Raw genomic sequence first — 21,903 nt, 5'->3', positions numbered from 1 at the left:
CTTTGCTAGTGGTCCAGTGCCTACAACTCTGTGCTCCCAATGTAGGGGCTCTGGGTTCAATCCCTGATCAGGGAACTAGATCCCACATGTCGCAACTAAGACCTGGTACAGCCAAATAAATTATATATATATATATAAATCCCAGCTGGAAATTTGCTAGCCATTTCAAGTTATTTAATCTCTCTCACTGACCTCAGTCTTGCCATCTGTGAAATGAGGATAGTGCTATCTTCCTCTCCCAGGTCACGTGGGACCAAGGGAGGGAACACAGAGGGCACCACACAGACATAATAGATGGTCTGCAAATAGTGACTCCCTTTCTTCTGCACAAGTCACAAGTACGCTTATAAATGAATAACAGACGCTAATGCCAAACACAATGCCAAATGTGTTGGTTTGTTATCAACCAGGACAGTGCTTCTGACACTTTACCAGTGATTCACTTGGGGATCTGGTTAAATATAGATTTGCATACAGCCTGAGATTCTGCATTTTAACAAGCTCCCAGATGACGCCTATACTGTGGGCTAAAGACCACACCTTATAGTAGTGTGGAACTAAGGCAATGAGTTTTGAATACTGAATTGACTTTGAGAGACTTGGCTAAGTTGCAAAACAGAATTTTTACTCTGCCTTTTTTGTTTAACGGTAAAAATATTGGGGAAATCTGAAGATGCTACCAAAAAGAAAAAAAAAAAGTGTGAATAAACACATTTAAAAATCTGGGAAGCTCAAATCCATTCTACACACTTTCATTTATTGTCTGGACAGATAAAGTACAAATAATTCAAACACAACAAGATTAAGGAAAAAAAAAACATTTACAATACTTTCCCTCAGAAATCATCTAAACTAGCAAGATTAACATGAAGTCATTCATTATAACTAAAGTATACAACTGCCTGGTCCTAAGATTTTTTTTCCTTTTTTTTCCCCCAAGAGTGAACACGTTATAGAGAAGAGATGTTGGCATGCCTTTTCCACTAATGCTTAGCAAATGCATCAAAACTTTGCCAGCAAACTGCATTCATTCATAGCAGGTGATATAAAAAGGTTTCTCTGAATGTTGAACGAGTGTTCTCTGAACTGAAATCTGGTGTTTTTTTTTTTTTTTTCTCAAAACTGAAACGAGGAAAAAAAATAGAAAAAAAATTTCAAGGAGGAGTCTATGGTGCAGCCCTGGTTTTCGTTATCTGCCTACCACTACGACTACTACCACAAAGTTTGCCTCTTCAGTGTGAAAACAACAGCTCTGTCTACATGCACTTAGTGGGTTCAGCATGGGAAAAAACGCACAAAATAAGCACAAGTTATAAATAACCATAACGTTTTATTACCATTAAGACTAAACTGGTATTGAAAAGATTGTATATAACAAGACAAGAAAAGCAATAGCAAATTTAACTATCAACTAGATTATGCATAGCGAGTAACTGTTTCTATTACCCAGGGAAGAGCATGAACCCTTGTATTTTTTTGTTTCGTTTTTGTTTTAAATATATAACCGTACAAAGCACAAACATACTAAAATGATCAGTGCACTGGACGTGGGAGAATGCTCCCTCAGTCATTTTGTTCCCTTAGCTCTGTTTTGTTTTCCCCAATCTGAATTACATTAAAAGAAAGACCCAGTTGTTTTTATTTTTCTACTGTGCAGTAAGAAAAAAATATTCACAACAAACATGACAATATATCAAACAATAGTTCTACACAAGTTACCTTGATACCTCTTTAACTGTCACTTAAATATCATAAGAAAACATTTTAAGACATATACAAACAAAACTAGCCAAGTGTTACAACTTATAATAAATTAACCCAAAGAAAAAATAACTTTATATATATATATTTATATTGTATATACACATACACACACAACAGAATGACACAATAATATGCTTCTTCCCATAGTTTAAGTAAACAAATACGTAGTCTAGCCAATCTAGCTATATTTGATCTCGGCCATAGGCATCATCACATCTGCGATTAAATAAATAAGTGTTTCAAGCAACATAAACAGTGTTTCAAATGTACCAACACAGCCCAATTCTATCAGCATGGGCTACAAAGTGAATTTGAAAATTCCTTAATGAATTTAAAGCAAATGTATCTTTTGTTTTCCTCTCCTAAACACATTACATTTAACTATGATACTAAGATATGTAAATAATTTCGTAGCACCTACTGCTCAAACTAAGGAAGTTTTAGATTGAAAGGAAAATTAATCTTTTTAATTTTTGTTCTGCTGACATCCCATACTGATGACTTAAAGAAAAACTGTCTTTCAACTCATCTCCTTGCTTTTGGGTTTTGACTGTGGGGAACTGTGGTACCCTGGGTAGAACGAACACTCCTTTCCCCTAGTAATTAATAATTTTTTATATTATTATTACATGCTATGAAAAGATATGAAGATCATCTGTTTATAGCCCATCCTTCAAAAAACAGTCTACGAATCCAGTTTAAAACACACATCTTGATCTCTAAAAAGTTACCAGTGCAGTATGAACGCGACAAAGTTGTCAATTTCCCCTAAATTAGCCAGTCAAAATATTTTTTTCTCAAATCCAGATTCTCTTGTAAAAATTCTTTATATTTTATAAAAATAGATTTTTCTTGAAACCCATTTTCAGCAAAGAGACCACCTCTTTGGCAACAATGTTAATGTTATTAAATTGTTAATGTCATCAGGTATCCCCCTCGCCCCCATCCCCTAACAGAAGACTGTTTTTAGTTCACATGATATAAAAGAAAAAAGGAAAAATAAAAAAATTTGCAAAAGTTTTTTAATTTTTGCAATTTTTATTATTCCTCTTTAATTTGTGTGGGGGTTTTATTTTATTTTTTTTTTTTACCAATCTGATTGGATCAACATTTTGACAAAAAAAAAAATCTTTTCTCTCTTTGAATCCCATTACTTTGTAAAAATTGTTTTATTTTTATTATTTTTTTTTGTTTTTTGTTTTTCTTCTTCAAATGAGCGAATGGTCATCTTAAAAAGATCCACCTTCAAGGAAGGTAGTAAAGTTAGCTGGCTGGGTAAAAATCCCTGCACGTCGCTATCTATGTATATATAGTCAACAACGACAGCTATGAAAGAACATTCAATGCATCAAAGATATTTTTTTTGTGTTTTTTTTTTTCTTTTTTTCTAAGCATTATAAAATCCTCTCCTGGTACACCTCAGGATAATCCAATGTTTTAATACTTAGGCAACACTGGCTTATAAAGTCCATGGTTGAATATAAGCCTTGAAAAGTTTGTTTCTCTCTCTTGTGTGTGTGTGTGTGTGTGCGCGCGTGTGTTTTGTTCGTATATATTTATATATATAATTTGATAAGTAAGGATGGGAAATTCAGGACTTGTGAGCTTTGTTGGTTTTAAAGGAAACTTGCAGCACTCGGTCCCCCAGGCGGTACCCATTGAGGCTGGCAATGGCCATGGCTGCCTCATCATAGTTGGTCATGGTGACGAAGCCGAATCCCTTGCACTTGTTGGTGTTGAAGTCGCGGATGACCTTGACGTTGTTCACTGCGCCAAAGGGGCCAAAGAGCTGCCAGAGGACACTCTCGTCAGAATCAGGGGACAGGTTGTAGACAAAGATGCACCAGCCCGTTCCTGTGTGACCAGGGATGTTCATTCCCACAAGGCTTGTCATCCCATCAATGGTGATTGGAGAGAACCTGGGGGGACAAGCAGAAGGGGGGACTGGTCCAGACATCAGTCTGACCGTGGATAACACACAGATGCACAGACACAGACACGGGGCAGAGGGCTGAGTGAGTGTTTGCAGGAGAGTCTTCAGGGTTTAAAAACCAAAATGCAAAAACTAATGTCTGCGGCATTTCTTCTGATGGGAACAGCTAGACTGGCTAAGGCATGTAAATGCCAAGAGAAAATCCTAGCTCAACTCCTAAAAACCAGGAAGAACTCTCAGAGCAAGGCTCTGTCACGCTATCACAGTATATGTTCATAGGGTATCTCACCCTGACCCTCTCCCTCCCTCCCCATAGTAGACAGTGAACTCTTCATAGAAGGGGCCCTACTTCATCCATCCTTTCACTCTATTTATTCAGTGGAGGCCATACAGGAATCTCACAGACATGACACATAGAAAGCACTCAATAACTGTTTATTGATTGAATAGGTGAATAACACTGGTAGAGGTCAATGCTTGGGAAACTTTTTTATTTTAAGGAAGTTTAGGCCCTAGAAGTGCTCAAGTCCACCATCTTTGCAGTCCCTTGACTTAACAATCGTTAAAGATCTTTTGACATTATTGAGGATGGAGATACATGAGAATGAATAGACAATACTTGTTATTACTCCAAAGGGTGGCTTATGTTTCATTTAACATTTATTCAAGAGAATTCCAAAAAAACCCCTGAGCAGTAATAATAAAGGTGATCACTCCTTGATGCTATATTATCTGGAATTCATTTCTAAGTGTCACAGGAGTGAGATTTCAAGTGGTTTGTGCTTTTACATATCTTGAATCACTGTACATTAGAAAAGCAGGAAACTGTTATTTGTCCTGTTATGACTACTTTTGTATTAGGCTTCGAAATCTTCTCAGTTTTCGCATAATCTTGGAAAGAAAAACGATCCTTCAGATACTATTCATTGCCTGATAAAATATGTATGTGATTCATGATGGATGCATCAGATGAAACAATTAGGTTACCAGTGCCTATAGCAGAAAAAATATTTGTTAACATTTTACTTATATAAAACTTATACAGGTATTTTGATTCTATACACTGACTAGTATTTGCTTTTCATTTGGTTAGTTTTTTTTTTTTTTTCCTGAAGAGAGGGACAGAAGGAGAGGAAGAAAAAACTGGGGAAGAGAATGGATTAAGTGTCATTTAGGACTGTTTTAAAAATGAACATATATCCATATATGCATAGGATTTGAAAGCCCTATGAAAGAATACTCTGTATCTAACTAGAATTTAAATAATCAAATGGCTCCTGAAAATATGCTAAACATAACAACTCAACAGATATTATTTTCAGTATTATTCACTAAATCAATCTTCCCTCTTACTTAAAAACAAATTAACAGGACAAAACCCAAATCATCATGGTGTGAATTCTTAGAAGGGCAAATCCATATGTAATTGTTATTTGCATTATTTCTGAAGATTGTCTTCTCAACTTTCTCTCCTCCAACTAAGTCAACGGACCTCTTTCAGTTTATAGGTAGAGAACAGCTAAATATTATAAAGCCAAAGTCAGGGGCTAGCAAAGAGGTTTCAAGTAGAGCCTCAACTGCAGGTGGTAATGCTACCTGAGCACTTTGGTAGGAAGGACTCTGGATCCAAATCTGGGCTTAGTAGGAAAAGAGAATGCTCTTATGGACTCATGATGTTTAACTATGGGTAGGGAACTGGAGAAGATGGCAGCGTGTGTGCTGTCTTCCCTGACCTCATCTGTATATAAGCATCACTTTCTTCATAGTATCTCACTAAGTCCGAGAGGAGCAAAGGTATGGGACAGAGCTGGGAAATATGTAAAATGCGTGGGAACAGGCAAGCCATGTGCCAGATACATGGAGGTAATTCACAGTTAACCTCATAGGGGCTGGGACTGCAATTCGAGAGAGAAGTCTGCAGTCAAATTACTTCCTCTACTCTGTGCCAGTTTCCAGAGCAGGAACTGGGCTGGCCAAAAAGTTTGTGTGGGCTTTTCCATAAGATGTTATAGAAAACCTCAAGCAAAGTTTTTGGGCAACCCAATACTTATCCTGCACAGCCAAGTGGTAAAAGACTCGCCTCATATGGGGAGTATGATTCAGACTCCTCATGACCACACTTTTTTCCCTTGACAGTAGGAAGGGGAATTAAAGTGTGCAGCTCTGCAGAGCAGGATGAGAAAGATGCTATGTCCCTGGCAGCTCAATGGGGCTTATCAAAAGTACACGTGGGAATCTCATGGACACAGTGACATACAGCACCCAATTTGCAGATTCAGTTTTCAGACTAGGTCTGGAACACCCCTGTGACTACATTTAGAAAGTCCCCCAAACTTTGACTCCATTTGAACCCTTGATCCCACAAAAAGGTTTTAAATAAAAGAAACAGCAAGTTTAAAATGTACATACACATATAACCAAGGGAGGACTGATAATTACTGCTAAAACCTGTAACAAAAGAAACCTCTGGTTGAGGTGCACACAGATACACTTTATTCTCAGGCTGTGCCCTGAAATGAACACTGAGGTGGGGGCAGGAGTCATAAGGTCATCCACGCATTTATTCATCCTTTGGCCAGGGCTGGTAGTCCAGAATCTAATTTCTCCACTGGCAATCATAAGATTGTCAACCATGACAAGCAAAATGTTCTAATTTTGATTTGCTGGAATCTGCCCTCGTAACTGAATCTTGGCATCGCTAATGCAAAACAGTTGCCTTGCAAGTTTGCAAAATCAGCTGGCAAAGAGTCACAGCTTTCCCTCTTAGGGGAGCTGTTCGAGGACCAGATTATCAAGGGCTTGGTAGCTGTGGCACCTGAACCGTAGGAGAAACCCACCTGCAAATAAAAGAAAAAGTGAAACACACAAACATACTGTGTGCCCTAAAAGAAACAAAACCAACTGAGGTCTGAAAGTAAAAAAGAATGTGACATGCTGGTGGAAGAAAAAGGAAGAATTAAAAAAAAAAAAGTAAAGTTAGTGAATTAAAAAAAAAAAAATTCTAGCCCCAGTCTGTGCCAACACGGACATCTGGCAATCTGTGGAGTTTTAATTACCTCTTTACGCCATAGGCCATATTAAGCAAATTGTCCAGCCTGCAAAGAGAAGGAGGGTCTCTGGGTTAATGCCTCACAGATGGCAAGATCGCTCAATGGAACTATTAATAAGAATGCTCCATTTTCAAAGAAGAAAAGCTCAAAAACTTTCCCCAGCGCTCGGAAGCCTATCCACTGGTAGTTTCCCCTTTTCCTACCTAAAGTAATTCATGTTGAGGTCAATGTTAGAGTTTAAAGCAAGTGTCTAAATGAACCTTCCTTTATTTCAAGGTCTAAATTAATCTCACTCCCCTCCCCTCCATCTCTTAGAACATGTGTGGATATAATTTATGTTGTGTGTGAAATTTTTAAAAAAGGGACTGATGGCTTCTTATGTTGTTCACCTTTTATTTTAATGAAATTTGTGAATAAAGGTCTCTGATATGGATTAACAATACATGCACACACATCATGCCTATCAGAATGGATTTTTCTTAGTAGCCTGACTACTTTAACTAAATCTTCTTACCACACACATTTTTGGGCAGGAGGGAGGGTTCAGAGTTTTTTATATTTTTTTTAAACCAGCTTACTATTTACAACCTGAAAGCACCTCCCAGCAAATTGCCATTTTGTTACAATCTCCTTCATGTTCAGTATCTTACTCAGGGACAAGCTTTTCACATCATGGGGCAGTAGTAACCATAGTTTCCACCATTAGAAGCCTGCTGGAAAGGCTTTTTACATAAATACTGCATGTGCTCTTACACAAAATAAAAATTAAATGACTTGGACTCTTCATGAAATCATTAACCGTTTCATATTCAGGGGGCATGGGAGGACACTCGGAGGCTGATTTTTCTCCTCTTTGTGGCCAGATGGAAGGGCCTACTATCCATGTGATGTTTGAAAAAGAGAAAGACCCTCTCATCAAAGGGAAGTCAGGGCATGGGTCAACTAAAATAATTATTTAGAATTATTGTGGGTAGGTTAACAATATTCTTATCTCTTGTACAGTAGAGACTGGTCAATGTCAGATTGCCTTCATGGAGAGATATCTGCCTTTCAGAAATGTCTCAGGAGAAGCAGACATCCCACTGCACCTGGAGCTTCCTAGGGGTTGGGTACCTCAGGGAAATGCTAATAAGGCTTGGACAAAGTCTTCCTCCTTGCCTTCCCAAAGTCTGCTGACTTGATGTCAGAGAGAAGTTAACACAGAAGAGTGGATCTCCCCACTCAACCCAATAGAAGCACCGGCAAAAGAAAGAGGAGAGCAGACCATACCACTCCCTTTGGCAAAGACATGCCTCCTGGGCTACTCTTTTCTTTGACTTCATTAAAAGTCACTCACTGCCTTAGCCTTAAGTCTAAACTGATGAATGTAGTCCCTTATCTGTGATGAACTCCTGTTGAAACTGAACCTTCTTATCTGGTTAAATGTAGAAATTTGTTTCAATCAAAGAATCTGAAGTTTAATCACAGTCATGTGCTAGTTTGAAAGTCATGTGCTAGTTTGAAAGTCATGTGCTAGTTAGAAGAGCCTCCTGGCCCAGTCATCAGGTTTTACAGCAGTGGAAACTGAGGTTCAGGGGGAGTGTCCCGCAGTGATTCCAGGGGGCAGATGTCCTCACTCAGCCACATCCTTCAGGGCCAAGGGCTTCCCTGGCTCTTGCCCAGCTCTGTACTCGTGTAGTAGGGCTCTTGCGCCTGCGGGTGCACCTACCTGAACCTCTGAGCCTGGTGGTGAAGTGGGCCAGGGTAGCGCCGGTTGGGGGACTGGTAGAGCTGGGAGAGCAGGGCCTGGCTGGACTTCTGGCTGGGGTTGTTGGCAAACTTCACAGTAATCGGTTCCGTAGCACCGCTGGGCTTTTGGCCATTCAGGCCTTTGATTGCTTCTTCTGCCTCAATCCTCTTATCAAATCGGATGAATCCCACCCCTCTGGACACTCCTGGGGAAAGAGAAAGAGCCTTTGTAAATAGCGAACAAACCAAACTGGTAAAGATCCCCAGGAAGTTATGGGCGAGTCCCCTTGCTGTTTCTAGGGAGTCAGCCCACTTGTGGTGCCAGGGCTGAGCCTGGCTTCCTGAATCTCTCTCACCCATCAAAATGCATCTGCCTGCCTTTTTTGCCATCATGGCTCTGGGCTGGCAATTCCTGCCTACAGAACACAGGCATATTTCACATCTGTCCCTTCCTGCCTTCCTCCACCATCCTGCTCAGCCCTCAAGCCTTCCTTTAGCTGCTGTAACTGATCATCTGCTGTCCAGTTTCTAGCCCCTCAATGTGCCCTCCATACCTGGCAACTAAGTAATCCATTTGAAAGCAAACTCTGACCATATGATACCCTTTAAAAACACCATTTATACCTTTTTGTACCTTTTCTGTTTTTTACCCTGTGAATGTACCTGTTCCTCATTGTTCCCTACTCCAATGGCAGAAAAACAAATGAACAAAACCCATAAAAACCCCTTCCATGGCTCCAGGTGGCATACAGAGGAATTCCAGACTTGTTGGCATGGCATTTAATGCCCCTGATGATCTGGTCCCAACTCCCTGTTGAACCTCACGTAAGCCAAGCTAACTGCCAGATAGTCCTTGAATAGGCTGTGTTCCTCCTCGACTCCGTGCCTTTGGGTATGTTCTATCACCTATTCTATGGGATATATCCTATCCACCTAGAATGTTCTATCTTTCTTTCCCACTGGACAGCTTCAAGTCATTCTCTAAAACTCTGTTCAAACACCATCCCCTTGATGGAGACTTCCTGAGCTCTCCTGGGGTGCTGGGCAGCTCTAGCTGGTACTCATCACACTGTGGTCTTGTAAGGATGGGGCTGTGACACCTTTGTCCCTGATCTCTGGTGTCCCTCTGCATAGCATCTGGGGCAGAGCTGCCTTCAGTGAGGTTTGTTGCAATAATCAGATGATAAACACATGCTAAACGACTCTCTTGGTGGCCCAGATGGTAAAGAATCTGCATGCAATGCAGGAGACCTGGGTAGGATCCCTGGGTCGGAAAGATCCCTTGGAGAAAGGAATGGCAACTCACTCCAGTATTTTAGTCTGGAGAATTCAATGGACAGAGGAGCCTGGTGGGCTACAGTCCATGGGGTAACAAAAAGTCAGACATGACTGAATGACTAACACTCTCACTTTCAAATGACTCTCAGGGGGTGTTTTTAATTAGAGTAGGTGGAAACCTTCTGTCATCAAAAATGCAACCTGGATGCCTTTCTTACTGAGAGTTGGTGGCAGCTGCTTTTCTTTATGATAGCCCGAGTACCACAGGATCCAATCCTGGGTTATCCCTGCACTGCTACTAACTGGACAGGTGTCCCACTTTGGACCTCTGTTCTCTTACCTGTGAAATGAGCCAGTTTCAGTTTCCCTTTAACTCTACAGTGCTATCAGAGCAGCCAGAGCTATACACAGAGGTTCTGTTCACATGCAAAAGTAATGTTGTTTGGTTGAGGGTTGAAAGAAACTTTGAAGGTCATTCAGCCCCACTCCCAGCCTGATGGCTGAATCCTCATTACAACTCTGCCAAGTAGTTTAGCTGCTGCTGGAACCATTCCCATGATGGAGCCCTTCTACTTCCCAGGATGGCCCATTTTAAATTTCAGCAGTTGATTGATAAAAAGTCTTTCTTTTAAGTCAAAAAGCTGTCTACTTGTGACCCATATCCATTTCCCTAAGTGACCATTACCCCTCTGCTCCGGTGGGTCACAGGGCACTGGCTGGTGACACTGACCCAAAGGAAGGAAATAGCCTAGAAATACTTCACCTGTGACTTGATCAACCAGGATTCGTGAGGTGATGATACGGCCATATTGTGAGAAAAGCTGTTCCAGTTCCTTCTGGGTCATGGTTTTGGGAAGGCCGCTAACGTACAGGTTAGCATCCCTGATTGAGGCAGAGCTCGGACGGGCATATGAGACCTAGGAGAAGGCAAGAGGTGCTAAATGCATTACAGGCAACACCCTTCAAGTGGAGACTGAGTCCACAACCGAGACGACAGCCCCGCGTCTATCACTCTAACTCACAGTGTCAGTTCAAATAACCAACTCTGTAGTTCAGATTTTTGGCTGTGCTTGTACTAGTAATGAGAACCAGGAGAACAGCAATAGAGGAACAAAAGGAGAGTGGATGATAACTTAAAACAAATGCACAGATAAGGGTCTCTAAGTGCAGAACAAAATAGCTACTGTATGGCAGCTGTTAAATGCAGAACAACCCACGCATGGAGTTCTGAAGATTTACCTCCTGGATGTGGGTGTATAGATGATTTACTGTATCCAACAGATAATAATCTTTGAATAAACCAAAAAAAAAAAAAAAGTCCCCATAAAACTCTGCTCTGCAGCTTTTTCCTTGCCACTCCCAACCCCCAGTCCCTTCTTGAACACATAAGAAACGACCAGGTTCTCTGCGAGATTTTTTTTAAATGTCCCATCCTTTGTGTTGCTCTAATCAGTTCCCACAAGGTCTGCTCTCGCTGAACGACAAAGTGCTGGTGAAATGGGGCTGAATGAACATCTGCTTGCGAAACTAGATATGTGACCTTGTCACAGCATCTGCAAGAACCAGTTGCCTTCGAACTTGGAAGCTAAAACCACAATAAACAAAAATGAGGGCACGATGGGAAGGGGGGAGGAGAGGCCAGTCGAGAGAGACGCGAGCCTCTCCGATGGTTATAATAAGTTTGACTTTATAAATTTGTCCTCCCAGATCTCTCAACTGCTTTTTTTTTTCTCCCCAAAAAGCTAACACAGAAGTGTAAACAGATCTGAAATTCCATCTGCAAGAAGCCAAATCTGTAGCAGTACACATAAGCAAAGCAAACCCCAGCAGTCATTAATTTTAGACTTTCATTTACTTATTTATTTTTTTAAGAAAACAACATCAGACATTTGAAATATAATTTACAGCTAGTCTAACAAAAGCTTTTTCCTGCTAAAGCTATTTCTGCGGCGGTTATGGCTCAGAATAGATGATGAAAACAGTCATTTCAGAGCACATCTGACAATGTTGGACAGGAAGGGACCTATATGCCTTAGCATTTTTCAGTTTTATTTAATTTGTATAAACAATTCACAGGACCTGCTAAGACTACAGGGGTGAGGGAGTGAGTGGGTATGCTTGTGTGTATGTGTGTTCTGCACACATGAAAGCATGTCTGTAAAAGGAATTGTATGCATTAAATTCGACCTTTGGCATTAGGCACTAAATCTCCATCAGTGAAGCAGACCTTGCCTCTGAGAATGGGTCTAGCAGTGAATCCCACAGAGGGGCATGAAGGATGAGTATATCCCCTCACTCTATCCCTTTCCATGCAGAGATGCCAGGTCCTTTATGGGTTCCACACCTAAAAATAGATGTTGACTCAACAGATAAAATGATGCTAGTGACGAATCTGCCTCGCTGGTCTCCTACTGCCAGTGGAGTAAGGAATCCTGTCGGCAGCATCCACCTCTTCCAGAAACTCACGTGTGGCTTCTGTAGACTCCTTCCCAGCAAATGGACGACATGCAGAAAGGCCTTTGCGTGGAAAGTCCTTGTGTGTGCACTTAGGGGTGAGGACTGAAGGACCATGTGACTGCCAAGACAGGGCATCACTCCACATAAGGTTGTCCTACCTTGACCTTTCAGGTTATAATCTAGCAGAGCTATTTTTCTTAGGCATGAGGAGGGAGCAGTAGGGAGAAGGAAATAAAAGCATCACAGTGATATGTCTGTGGTAATGAGGGTCACCCTTGTCTCACCCCTGCTGATTGCTGACAAGTTAACTATCTGAATGATCTTCATGTTCCCCCAAAACATACATCCCCATCTCTATGCTTTCGTTCATAGGGAAAATTTTCCCACCTACTTCCTCAGCTCCTAATTGTATGGCCCTTTTAAGGTCCAGCTCGAACGCCACCTTCTCTAGATGGCTTTCCCTAATTTTACCTTCTCTTAAAAATCTCCCTGGCAGTGCTCTTGATGAACTGCGCCCATGGTACTTAACCCATTCTGACCTTGATTCTCCACCTCTCTATCTAGTCTGCTGATCTCCTTGAGGTCATGTGTTGTGTGTGTGTGTCTTACTCATCTCTGTGGTTCTAGCTCCTTACCCAGACACTCACAGGGTGCTCAACATCTACTGAAAGAGTGAATGAACACCCACAAATCATAATGAATGACTTGGGCATTAATAGCATGTTGGGTTAACTGCAGCTTGAGTTCCTCCACTTAGGGGGATCACTGAGAGTTAAGCATCCAGAATCATAGCTGTGTTTATTGGCTAAGCTGTGAGCTAAGAGATAAGTCTCCTATTCTCCAGGATCTGGGGTAAGAAGGACTGAATCTTGTTCAAGAACTAGACTGAGAGGCCACTCTTAGAAAACATTTCCTAAAGATCTACTATGAGCCAGGCATAGTGCTGTATGCTGGGGATACACAGCAAGCAAGAACAGGCATGGTCTCTTGCCCCCGTGGACTTCCGGATCCAATGGGGGCAATAGGCAACACCACAGCAGGTACTCAACAAATGAGCTGCATAGAAGAATGGTGCACAAATGGACCAGTTATCATAGCGCCACAAGATGAGTGCCATTCCAGGGCTATATGGGGAGAGACAGGTGGGGAGACAGGTGTATGACAGTGTGTGGTGGGGTCAGGGAGCCATCGCCTGATGATAACCCTCCACTGCTGTGAGGACAAAAGAGATAATGAAGGTTAAGGGCATAGGGCAGTGCCTGTCTGCCCCATCAATGCATAATGGATAGTGATGACCTTGATCCTCTTAGTTCTGGGCAACCAGAGCTGGGGTACAGGGGAGAGCAGGCTGGGGACAGGCCTGCTAGGGAAAAGGAGCTGGCACAGGAAAGTTAACGACTGAACCAAAATCGATTCCCCAAAAGAAGATTCTGACAGAGGCAGAATCTCAGCTGGGAAGGATTACCACAACATACTCTGGTCCTAGCCCAGCGACAGATCTCAAGGGTGAACAGCACCTCGATCATTCACCAAAGCCTAAATCCTGCTTAATTTTTCTCTTCTATTTGGAACTTTAGGTTTATCATTTCTCTTAGTCCCTTATCCTGGAAACCTGCAGAAGTGGGAGTGGGCAAAAATAACAGAAAAAGGATCTTCCCACATTCAGTATCCAAATGCTTGTTTCAGTATGAAAACTTTTCAAGTTTCTTCATACATTTATTAAATCCTAACTGAGTGACTACAGGTCTCAGGCCCTTTGTTAGGCTGAAATATTTCTAAAAACATTGTTGACTTTTAGCTCCATCCTGACGTTTAGCACAATTGCTAATTTATTAACCCCACTAGAACCCAGGGCTTCCAACACTGGAAGTGACCTAAAGAACCCTGAGTCTCAGACCATCGGAATCTTGCTCACTTCTTTCATCCAGAATCTCTGAAGACAAGACTGGCATTTCTATGCCTGCACCAATCTTGCTCTGGATCTCAGGAGCTGGAATAGGGAGACCCCTCCTCTCTCTGGGGAAGGGCGGTCCAAAGGCAGGTGACTGTACAAATGATCTTGTCGGAAGATCAAGTTACTCCAAACTCCCTCTCCCTTCCCCCTACATGCTTACAGTTACTCGTACTCTCTGCAAGAGGGACAGCAGCAGGACCAAGGCAGGATCTGCCCCTCGCCATGCAGCACTCACAGGCACCTTCACCTGCTCACAGCTGGGGCGTGGCAGGAACAACACGGCCTGGGGAAAACATTTCCTGAATCATCTGGCAACACTGCGGCCCTCGTCTGACCCACCATGGAACAGAAAAAGAGGGCACTTGGAAAGCATGATAAAGACATGGTCTTGAGTGCTACGAGGAGGGTGAGATGAGAGGAAAGGGGCTTCTTTAGGAAAACACTGGTATAGAAGGTGAGCGTTCACTCATTTCTCCCTTTCTTGAACACTTACTGTGTGCCAGGCCCTGTGCTGGGAGGGTTTTTTCTTTAAGGATCTCACAGTCCAGTGAGGAGAGTAAGCAAACAGGTGGAGAGTGCAATGCCGAGGGCTGTTCCTGCCAGGGGGAGACTCGCTTTCCTTCCACATGGAGGATGCCTCCTGGATAACGTCCAGCTCCTTTGTACCCCTGCCTCCCCTCTTCTCCAGGGAAGTGGCGTAATGGCTCTGAATAGGCTTTAATAAAGGGAATGAGCATGTGAGCCACAGACGCTGCCTGCTTCCTCCCTCCTGGGAGCCAGATGCCAGCCAGAAGCCCACTTTCTATTTCTGGTTTTATGTTCTGTGGGAATCGGCTATGCTCTCATGTGGGGAGTCCTATGGGGTCCAAAGCACCCATGACATAGTATATCAGTTTGTCAAAGCATGGGGTTCTGTGTTAAGAAGTTCAAGGTGTCCACAGATGCCATTTGGGCCTTAATCAGTAATAAAGAACTTAGGGTTCCATAGTTTTTCTTTCTGTCTTATCTCTCAATTGGCTTAAAACTTGGATGTAGAAAACAGGGGTGTCATTTGTGAGCTCCTTTGAATTACAAGGACCTCTAGCATTGACTGGATGTTTTCATGAGCTTGGTGTTCTATTCACAAAACTGTTCATTTCCACAACCATAGTTCACGGTAAGTGGTAAGGGTGACAAGTGATAATGGTGGTCTCAGCAGAATGCATTATCTTTGAAATTTGTTTCATAGAAACTTGATGCTGGAAGTGACCTCAAAAGTTCAGGGCAGGATGTAAGACAGTTAGCCAACCACCTTAGACATTTCCACGGACAGGAAGCATCCTATGTAATCACTGGCCATCACTGACTATTGGAAAGTTCTTCCTTCTGCTGAATTCAAACCTATCTCTCCCAAAGCTTCTAACCTCCTATTTCTATTCTGGTTCCACACCCTAGAAGCATCCTTCCTGTCCTCATCACCCCTTATCTTGTGGGTCTCATTGATACATCATAGTTAGAGCATCAGACAACTGTATTTTGAGACAGATCACTCCAAGGAAGCTCTCATTTATGTTACTTTAACAGAAATGGAGCATCTCTTCAGCAATGGGAAAGAGACAGAGATTAAGAGCAAGAGTTTTGGTAGAGAGATGTAGTTTTGAATCCTAATCACTTACTAGCTATAAATGGTAAAGCTTGGGGTAAGTCACTTACACTTTCTGAGCTTATCACTTGAATAACCTAGTTTGGAAGCTTCCTAATAGAGCTAATAGAGCATTAAACAAGCTAATGCATATATGATTCTTATGCACCATGCCTGGCACATAGTAAGTGAAAGTGTTAAGCTGCTCAGTCATGTCCAGCTCTTTGAAACCCCATGGACTGCAGCTTGCCAGGCTCCTCTGTCTATGGGATTTCCCAGGCAAGAACACTGGGAATGGGTTGCCATTTCCTTCTGCAGATGCCTGCCACACAGCAAATGCTCAATAAATAGGGCTTTGAAACAACTGCTGTGTACTTAGGCCTGATGCTAGACACTGGCGGTACAAAGATGAATACAACAGCCCCTGACACGCAGGACTATCAGTCTAGCAGAGGAGACACTTATTTCAGAAGATCAGATTGCAGACTTTCCCCGGTCTGTTGCAACACAGTACCCTCTGAGTGAGCAGAAACTTCCCAGAACATACACATCCCTGGGGACATTCATTCCAAAAAGACCAGAAGGATGGCAGCAGAGAACAGACTCTGGTGCTTCCAAGGCCTTCTAGGAGCAAACCCTCCCTGGGACCTCTGATCCCACCTCCGGGAGCAGGGAGAGAAGAAAGCAGCCAGCCAGTTCCTAGAAATGACAGTGTTGATTGTGAGAATCAGCTTACTCCTGTGCCTATGGCTACAGCCCTGCCCACAGACAGGACAGGGGTCTGCTTATGTGGCCCCACGCCTCATATTTACCCCACCCACCACGTAGTATATGATGTCCTTCTATCAGGGGCAAGACCTGATGGTACTGTTTCTAATGAGTTCTTTCTCTCTCTCTCTCTCTTTTTTTTTTAATACTTATTGGCTGCGTTGGGTCTTAGTTGTGGCACACACAATCTTTGTTGCTGTGTGCGGGATCCTTTTAGTTGTGGCATGTGGAATCTTTAGCTGCAAATGCTTAGTTGCAGCTCGTGGTATCTAGTTCCCTGACCAGGGATCAGACCTGGGCCCCCTGCATTGGGAGTGTGGAGTCTTAACCACTGGACCACCAGGGAAGTCCCTCTAATGAGTTATAATTGTGCTGCTTCTTCCTGCTCAAAACCTTCAGTGTTTCTCCAGCACCTTGTGATGGAAGCTCAAATCCCTTACCTGAGCATCTAAGGTCCTCTGTGATCTGGATCCACCTCTAATCTCCTACTAACACCTCTAAGCAGCCTAAGCCTCAGTTCAAACAAAATGTCTCTGTTCTGCTATCTGTTATCCTCATGGCAAAATGAACTCCTGCCCATCCTTCCAGGCTCAGACTGAATGCCACTTCCTCCATGAAGCCCAGGCACAAATGCCTGCTCTCTCCTCAGACTCTGCAGATGATACACATTTCAATGACAGTAGCTATCACACCCTCCCACCCATCACAACCATCTGGGCTAACATTTCATATCCCCTAAAGTAAGAGCATTCTGGTGGTCTCTGCAGACTGTCTGTGGCATCTAGTCTCCAAGCTTTACAGAGGGCAGGAACTCAAAAACATTCTTTGAACTGAAACAAAGAAAATGTGTAATATACTGTATGGAACACATTTTAGCTCTTTTCCCACGAACTGACTCAGATGTAGAGAAGGAGCTAGAGGGACCCATGGATATGAAGTGAATCCAACAATATCATGAAAGTATTTGGTACACAGTAGACTGGATAAATACTTCTTTGAAAAAGGGGTGTGGTGATAGAATTCGTGTGCCTTACAATTTCTTTTAAAAAGCCCATCTAATTATCAAGGGGGATTACTTGTCTGGTGGTCCCTGGAAGGGAGAGAGATGTGCTAAAGATTTCATGGCCTGGTTAGTGGAAGAGCTGGTCTCAAACTCAGGGCTTAAGACCTGAGTGTCCTCACTAAATTGCAACTTCCGACTCTCACTATAGTGGTAAGACTGCTGTGACCTCTTGAAAGCTCCGTAATACTTTCCACTACACAAAGTGAAACTCAGACTTATTCATTCTTCATGTATCTCTGAAACATGCAGATGGGGAAAAGTCTTCCCCTTTCTCTATGTAATTCTTACCTTGGGGTAACCCTATTCACTATCATCTTCATTCTGGGAAGCATTACTTGAGCATTCCCTATAAACCAGGATTATCTATAAGTGAGATATTATTAGGTCCCTTTTCCGGACGATAAATTCTGGCTCAGTGTGACAAGTACTTGTCCAAAGTCACACAGCCAGCACTGTGCCAGTGCTGGATATGACTCTGGGATCTTTCCACTATGCCAGGCTAACGTGGACAGTGAAACAGAAGCCATGTACTTGGCACAAACTGCTACTTTCCTTGGAAAATTACCACACTGGAAAGATCACGCTATAATATTTTATTAGCTATACTGTTAAAGTTGGAAGGAACCATTCTGCAAATCAGGAAATAAGTCCAGAGAAATAAACTAAATTGTCCAAGGTCATTGTAGTAATTTTTTAACGGAGCTGGATCTGACTCTGGCTGAACTCAGAGCTCTTTTGAATGGACAACAAAGGGGAAGGGGATGTGGCTCTATGACCTTTGACAGACCAGCTGGTTTGCTCTGGGGCTTCACGGTAACCACGGAGAAATGATCTTTTATTCTCCAGGGCCACTGATGTTCTAGGCCAGCACTGCCCAAGAGAACTTTCAGAAAAAGTTCTAGATTTGTGCTGTCCAACGTGGTAGCCACCATCTACATGTGGCTTCTGAGTACTTCAAATGTGTCTAGTGTGAATGAGGAATTGAACTTTTCATTTATTTTTAACTTATCAATTTAAATTCAAATATAAATAGCCATATGTAGCTAGTGGCTATTATACTTGACAGAACAGTTCAAAGTCCAGAAGCAACAAAAAGTTATAGCATCTTAGAGCTACAGGGGCCCTTTAGGATCATTTAGTCAGACTCCAGTATGGTATAGCAGTCCCTCTAAGCAATCCCTAATGACTCCACATGAATGTCTCTGACAGTCAGGGACTCACTAGGACCCGAGGCAAATGACAGACACAAAGCTTCTCTTCTCAGATTCTGGACACACAAGATTGAGCTTCAGAGTCACTGCAGACTTTTTTTTTTTTCCTCTAGAGAATGGAAGAGCAACCACTGTGGGGTGAATACGTGAGTGCAGAACCATTTGGCTGTCTTCTTCATTTGCCTCAAAACAAGCCTTACAGTGTCTGGTCCTTTCAAAACACGGAGCTGAGAATGGGACACAAGACACCTGGGATGGGTTGACCAGAGTAGACCAGAAAGGACCACTGCTTCCTGGGATCCAGAGTGGACAAATCTCCTAAGACAGCTCACATCACATTGTGGAATCTTTTACACCCGTAGCTAGCTAAAGGCCCTAAGCCTCATTCCACATACTGTGAAAACCTAAGTGTGCTTGTAACCTGTACCTGCCCAGTCGTCTTCTGTCTCCCAGACATGGGGCACTGTGGATGACCTTTAAGATACTGAAAACATATAAGCCTCACTGACTGTATCTCCATCTTTCCAACTCCTATACCTGTATCTGAAATTATTCACTCAGAGCAAGTTAACAGGGCCCTGGGAAGCAAAGCAGCTGAAAAGAATCTATCACAGGAGAGAAAGAGGGTCCGGTACAACTGGGGTAAATGGGTCTCCCAATTTCACTGGTGTTGCCACCCTCTCTCTTCACTCCTTGGGGATTCGGTGATCCAGCCGCCCCTGCTGACCTTGGCCAGGAAGCACTCCCACCCTGGCTCTGACTGCAGCCAAAATGGAGGAGGAGAGACAAATGCCTTTTTATTATTAATGAGACTGAGGGAGGTAGTCTATCATTTCTGGGTGGGGTGATATCCGTCAGCAAAAAATGATCTGCTAACTCTCCAGGAGGCATTAAGGGCAGTGATAGGAGAAATAATTGCTTATGCCAAGTGCAAAGAAAAGATGCCTCAGCGGAATGGAGGCCTTTAGCGAGGCAGGTGGATTGTGGGCGGAGGGAGGGAGGCAAGGCTCCCTGATGACCCCTGGCAAGAGAAACAAGCAGGAGGGGCAAACGGGAACCTGTGAAACTCAAGTGTGGAAAGATTCCCCTGGAGGCACTGTTAGTGCTATTAGAAGAATAAAGCAAAAAGGGAGAAATGGGTAAGGTGTCGGAGCAAGAGAGGCTGAAATAAAGGAACTGCTCTCCTTCCCGGAGAAAAGAGGTTTTTTTCCCTTCTGAAAAGCCTTCACTCACACACCTTCCCCTCCTCTAGCCCTGCTCCCTCTGGAACCAGGCTGCTGCCTCGTGATAAAGCTTCCTTCTTATTCTCTCACCCTCTCTCCTGATGGAGTGCCAACTCTCCTGGGTTCAGGCAGAGTGGCAGGAGTAGGCTTTGTGTCCCCTCAGCCAAACCTAATCCTGAAATCACTCACACCTCCAGTCTGCACAAGAGCTGTGCTCTGGGAATGCTGTCTTTAATGCAGTTTCAGAATTTGAGGAATAGCTGAATGCAATGATTAGGACAAGAAAAGCCACAAAATCATTTGCGAATGTAATACAATGAGAAAAGGAAGGAAACAAAAACGTTAACAGTGTTGAGTTGGGAATGGCTGATGTTGCCTTCATCAGATGATAATGAATTTTCCAAATTATTTATAAATAAGCCTGCTTTGCTTTTAAAATGAGTAAAACAAAGCTCCTAATAGAGATGATGAAATACCAAAGTCTAAGGCTGACAAAAACTTAGCATAACAGCCCGCAGGCCGCTGGCCTCATTCGTCAAAAACCCCAAGTGATGTGCCATTGCCGGATGAAATTTCTTGGACCTTCACTTTGACTAGATCCCTCCTGTGCTCAAACCTGGTGCAGCTTCCTACTCCCGCCCCTCTACCCCAATCAAGTGGGAACCCTTGCAGCTCCGTGGCCATCCCCGCCTCCCTGCATTAGAGGTGCTCCTCCGAGTGTTTGTGTCTCCCGTGAGAGAGGAACTTCCAGAGGCAGAGCACTGACTGCTTCTCTAATGCTGTTTCTCAAACTTGGGTTAAAATCCAAACAGGTGTCTCACTACTCAGAGCTTTAGGATTCCAAATCCTCAAATTCCATTTTGGATCACTTTTTACTGGAGGTGGTCAGTGTCCCTTGTATATCAGCCCAAACTGTTGATAAACATATCCCTCTTTGAAGCTACTACAGAATCATCTACTTTTCTTTGTTCCTAATTCATGCAACAAAGAGCTGGACCACTGCAATTGTATTCTTAAGAAGCACTAAGAAGGGGAGTGCTTCTTAGTGAGAAGCTGGAATAAAGAGTAAATTCAGAAGCTGTTTTGTAAAGCCCACAGGGAGGTTCAGGACTGGACTGGCATCCACTGTGAGGTTTAGGGGATACTGGGAATTATTTTCCAGAATCCACAGCCTTTTAACCCAATGCTTCTTGGAGTCTAAAGTGATCTCTGTTAGAGAAAGTGGGTTATGGGGAGCTAAACAACACTTCTGAGGCCCTAAACAGGGCAAATTACCTTCATTGGGTTTAGGGTTGAAATGCTGAGAACAGACCCAGTTTGGGGTCTTTGGGGCTAGTCAGTGTAAATAACCCCTTGGTCCATACCCTATGCCTCTCTGACATACGTGGATGGAAGACTCTCCAGGCACTGTCATCTCTGGGTCAACTAAGGACCTACTGCAGGGCCTGGAAGGTAGGGGTCTGAGGAGACATGATCTGAAGTCAGGTCTGTCTCCAGAAGGATGGCAGAAGCCCCGAACCGCAAATCTGTTTACTGAAGAACCTAGAGGAGCCACGCAATTCATCTGTTTGCTTTTTATATCTCCTTCCCTCGCCAATGAGTATAACCCATGTGTGCACAGAACCAAATACACACCCACACACTCACAGAATACATGTGCCGCTGAGCAAGCAGGTGGTGTGACATTCCAACATAGGCGACCTATTGCCAGAGTTATTTTTAACACATATTTTTCTTACTCCAAATCTCACTTACTAACTGATCCTAGGTAAGTCTCTTAACCTCTTTGGGCCTCAGTTTCCTCATTCGTATAAGGGAGAGAATCACTATTTTAAGAATCAGAGCTGATGTGT

General features: G+C 43.0%; 1 protein-coding gene across 4 annotated transcripts in view; it reads right to left on the bottom strand.

The window, feature by feature from the left end:
* The window catches only part of ELAVL4 (ELAV like RNA binding protein 4), an 89,789-nt gene continuing 68,609 nt past the window's right edge, over positions 724-21,903 (bottom strand). For 2 of the 4 annotated variants that reach the window (XM_005678446.3, XM_005678445.3), the window contains exons 4-7: positions 10,517-10,670; positions 8,456-8,681; positions 6,754-6,792; positions 724-3,683 (exon numbers count right to left, since the gene is read on the bottom strand). In XM_005678446.3, the coding sequence (XP_005678503.1) occupies positions 3,356-3,683; positions 6,754-6,792; positions 8,456-8,681; positions 10,517-10,670 (747 nt within the window). In that variant the 3' untranslated portion in view covers positions 724-3,355. Of the gene's footprint in view, positions 3,726-6,753; positions 6,793-8,455; positions 8,682-10,516; positions 10,671-21,903 lie in introns of all 4 variants that reach the window. The other 2 variants (XM_005678444.3, XM_013962839.2) reach the window with 2 other exon arrangements.

Source organism: Capra hircus, chromosome 3 (assembly GCF_001704415.2).
Source record: "Capra hircus breed San Clemente chromosome 3, ASM170441v1, whole genome shotgun sequence".
NCBI classification, from domain to species: domain Eukaryota; kingdom Metazoa; phylum Chordata; class Mammalia; order Artiodactyla; family Bovidae; genus Capra; species Capra hircus.
This window is presented reverse-complemented; position numbering and strand designations above follow the sequence as displayed.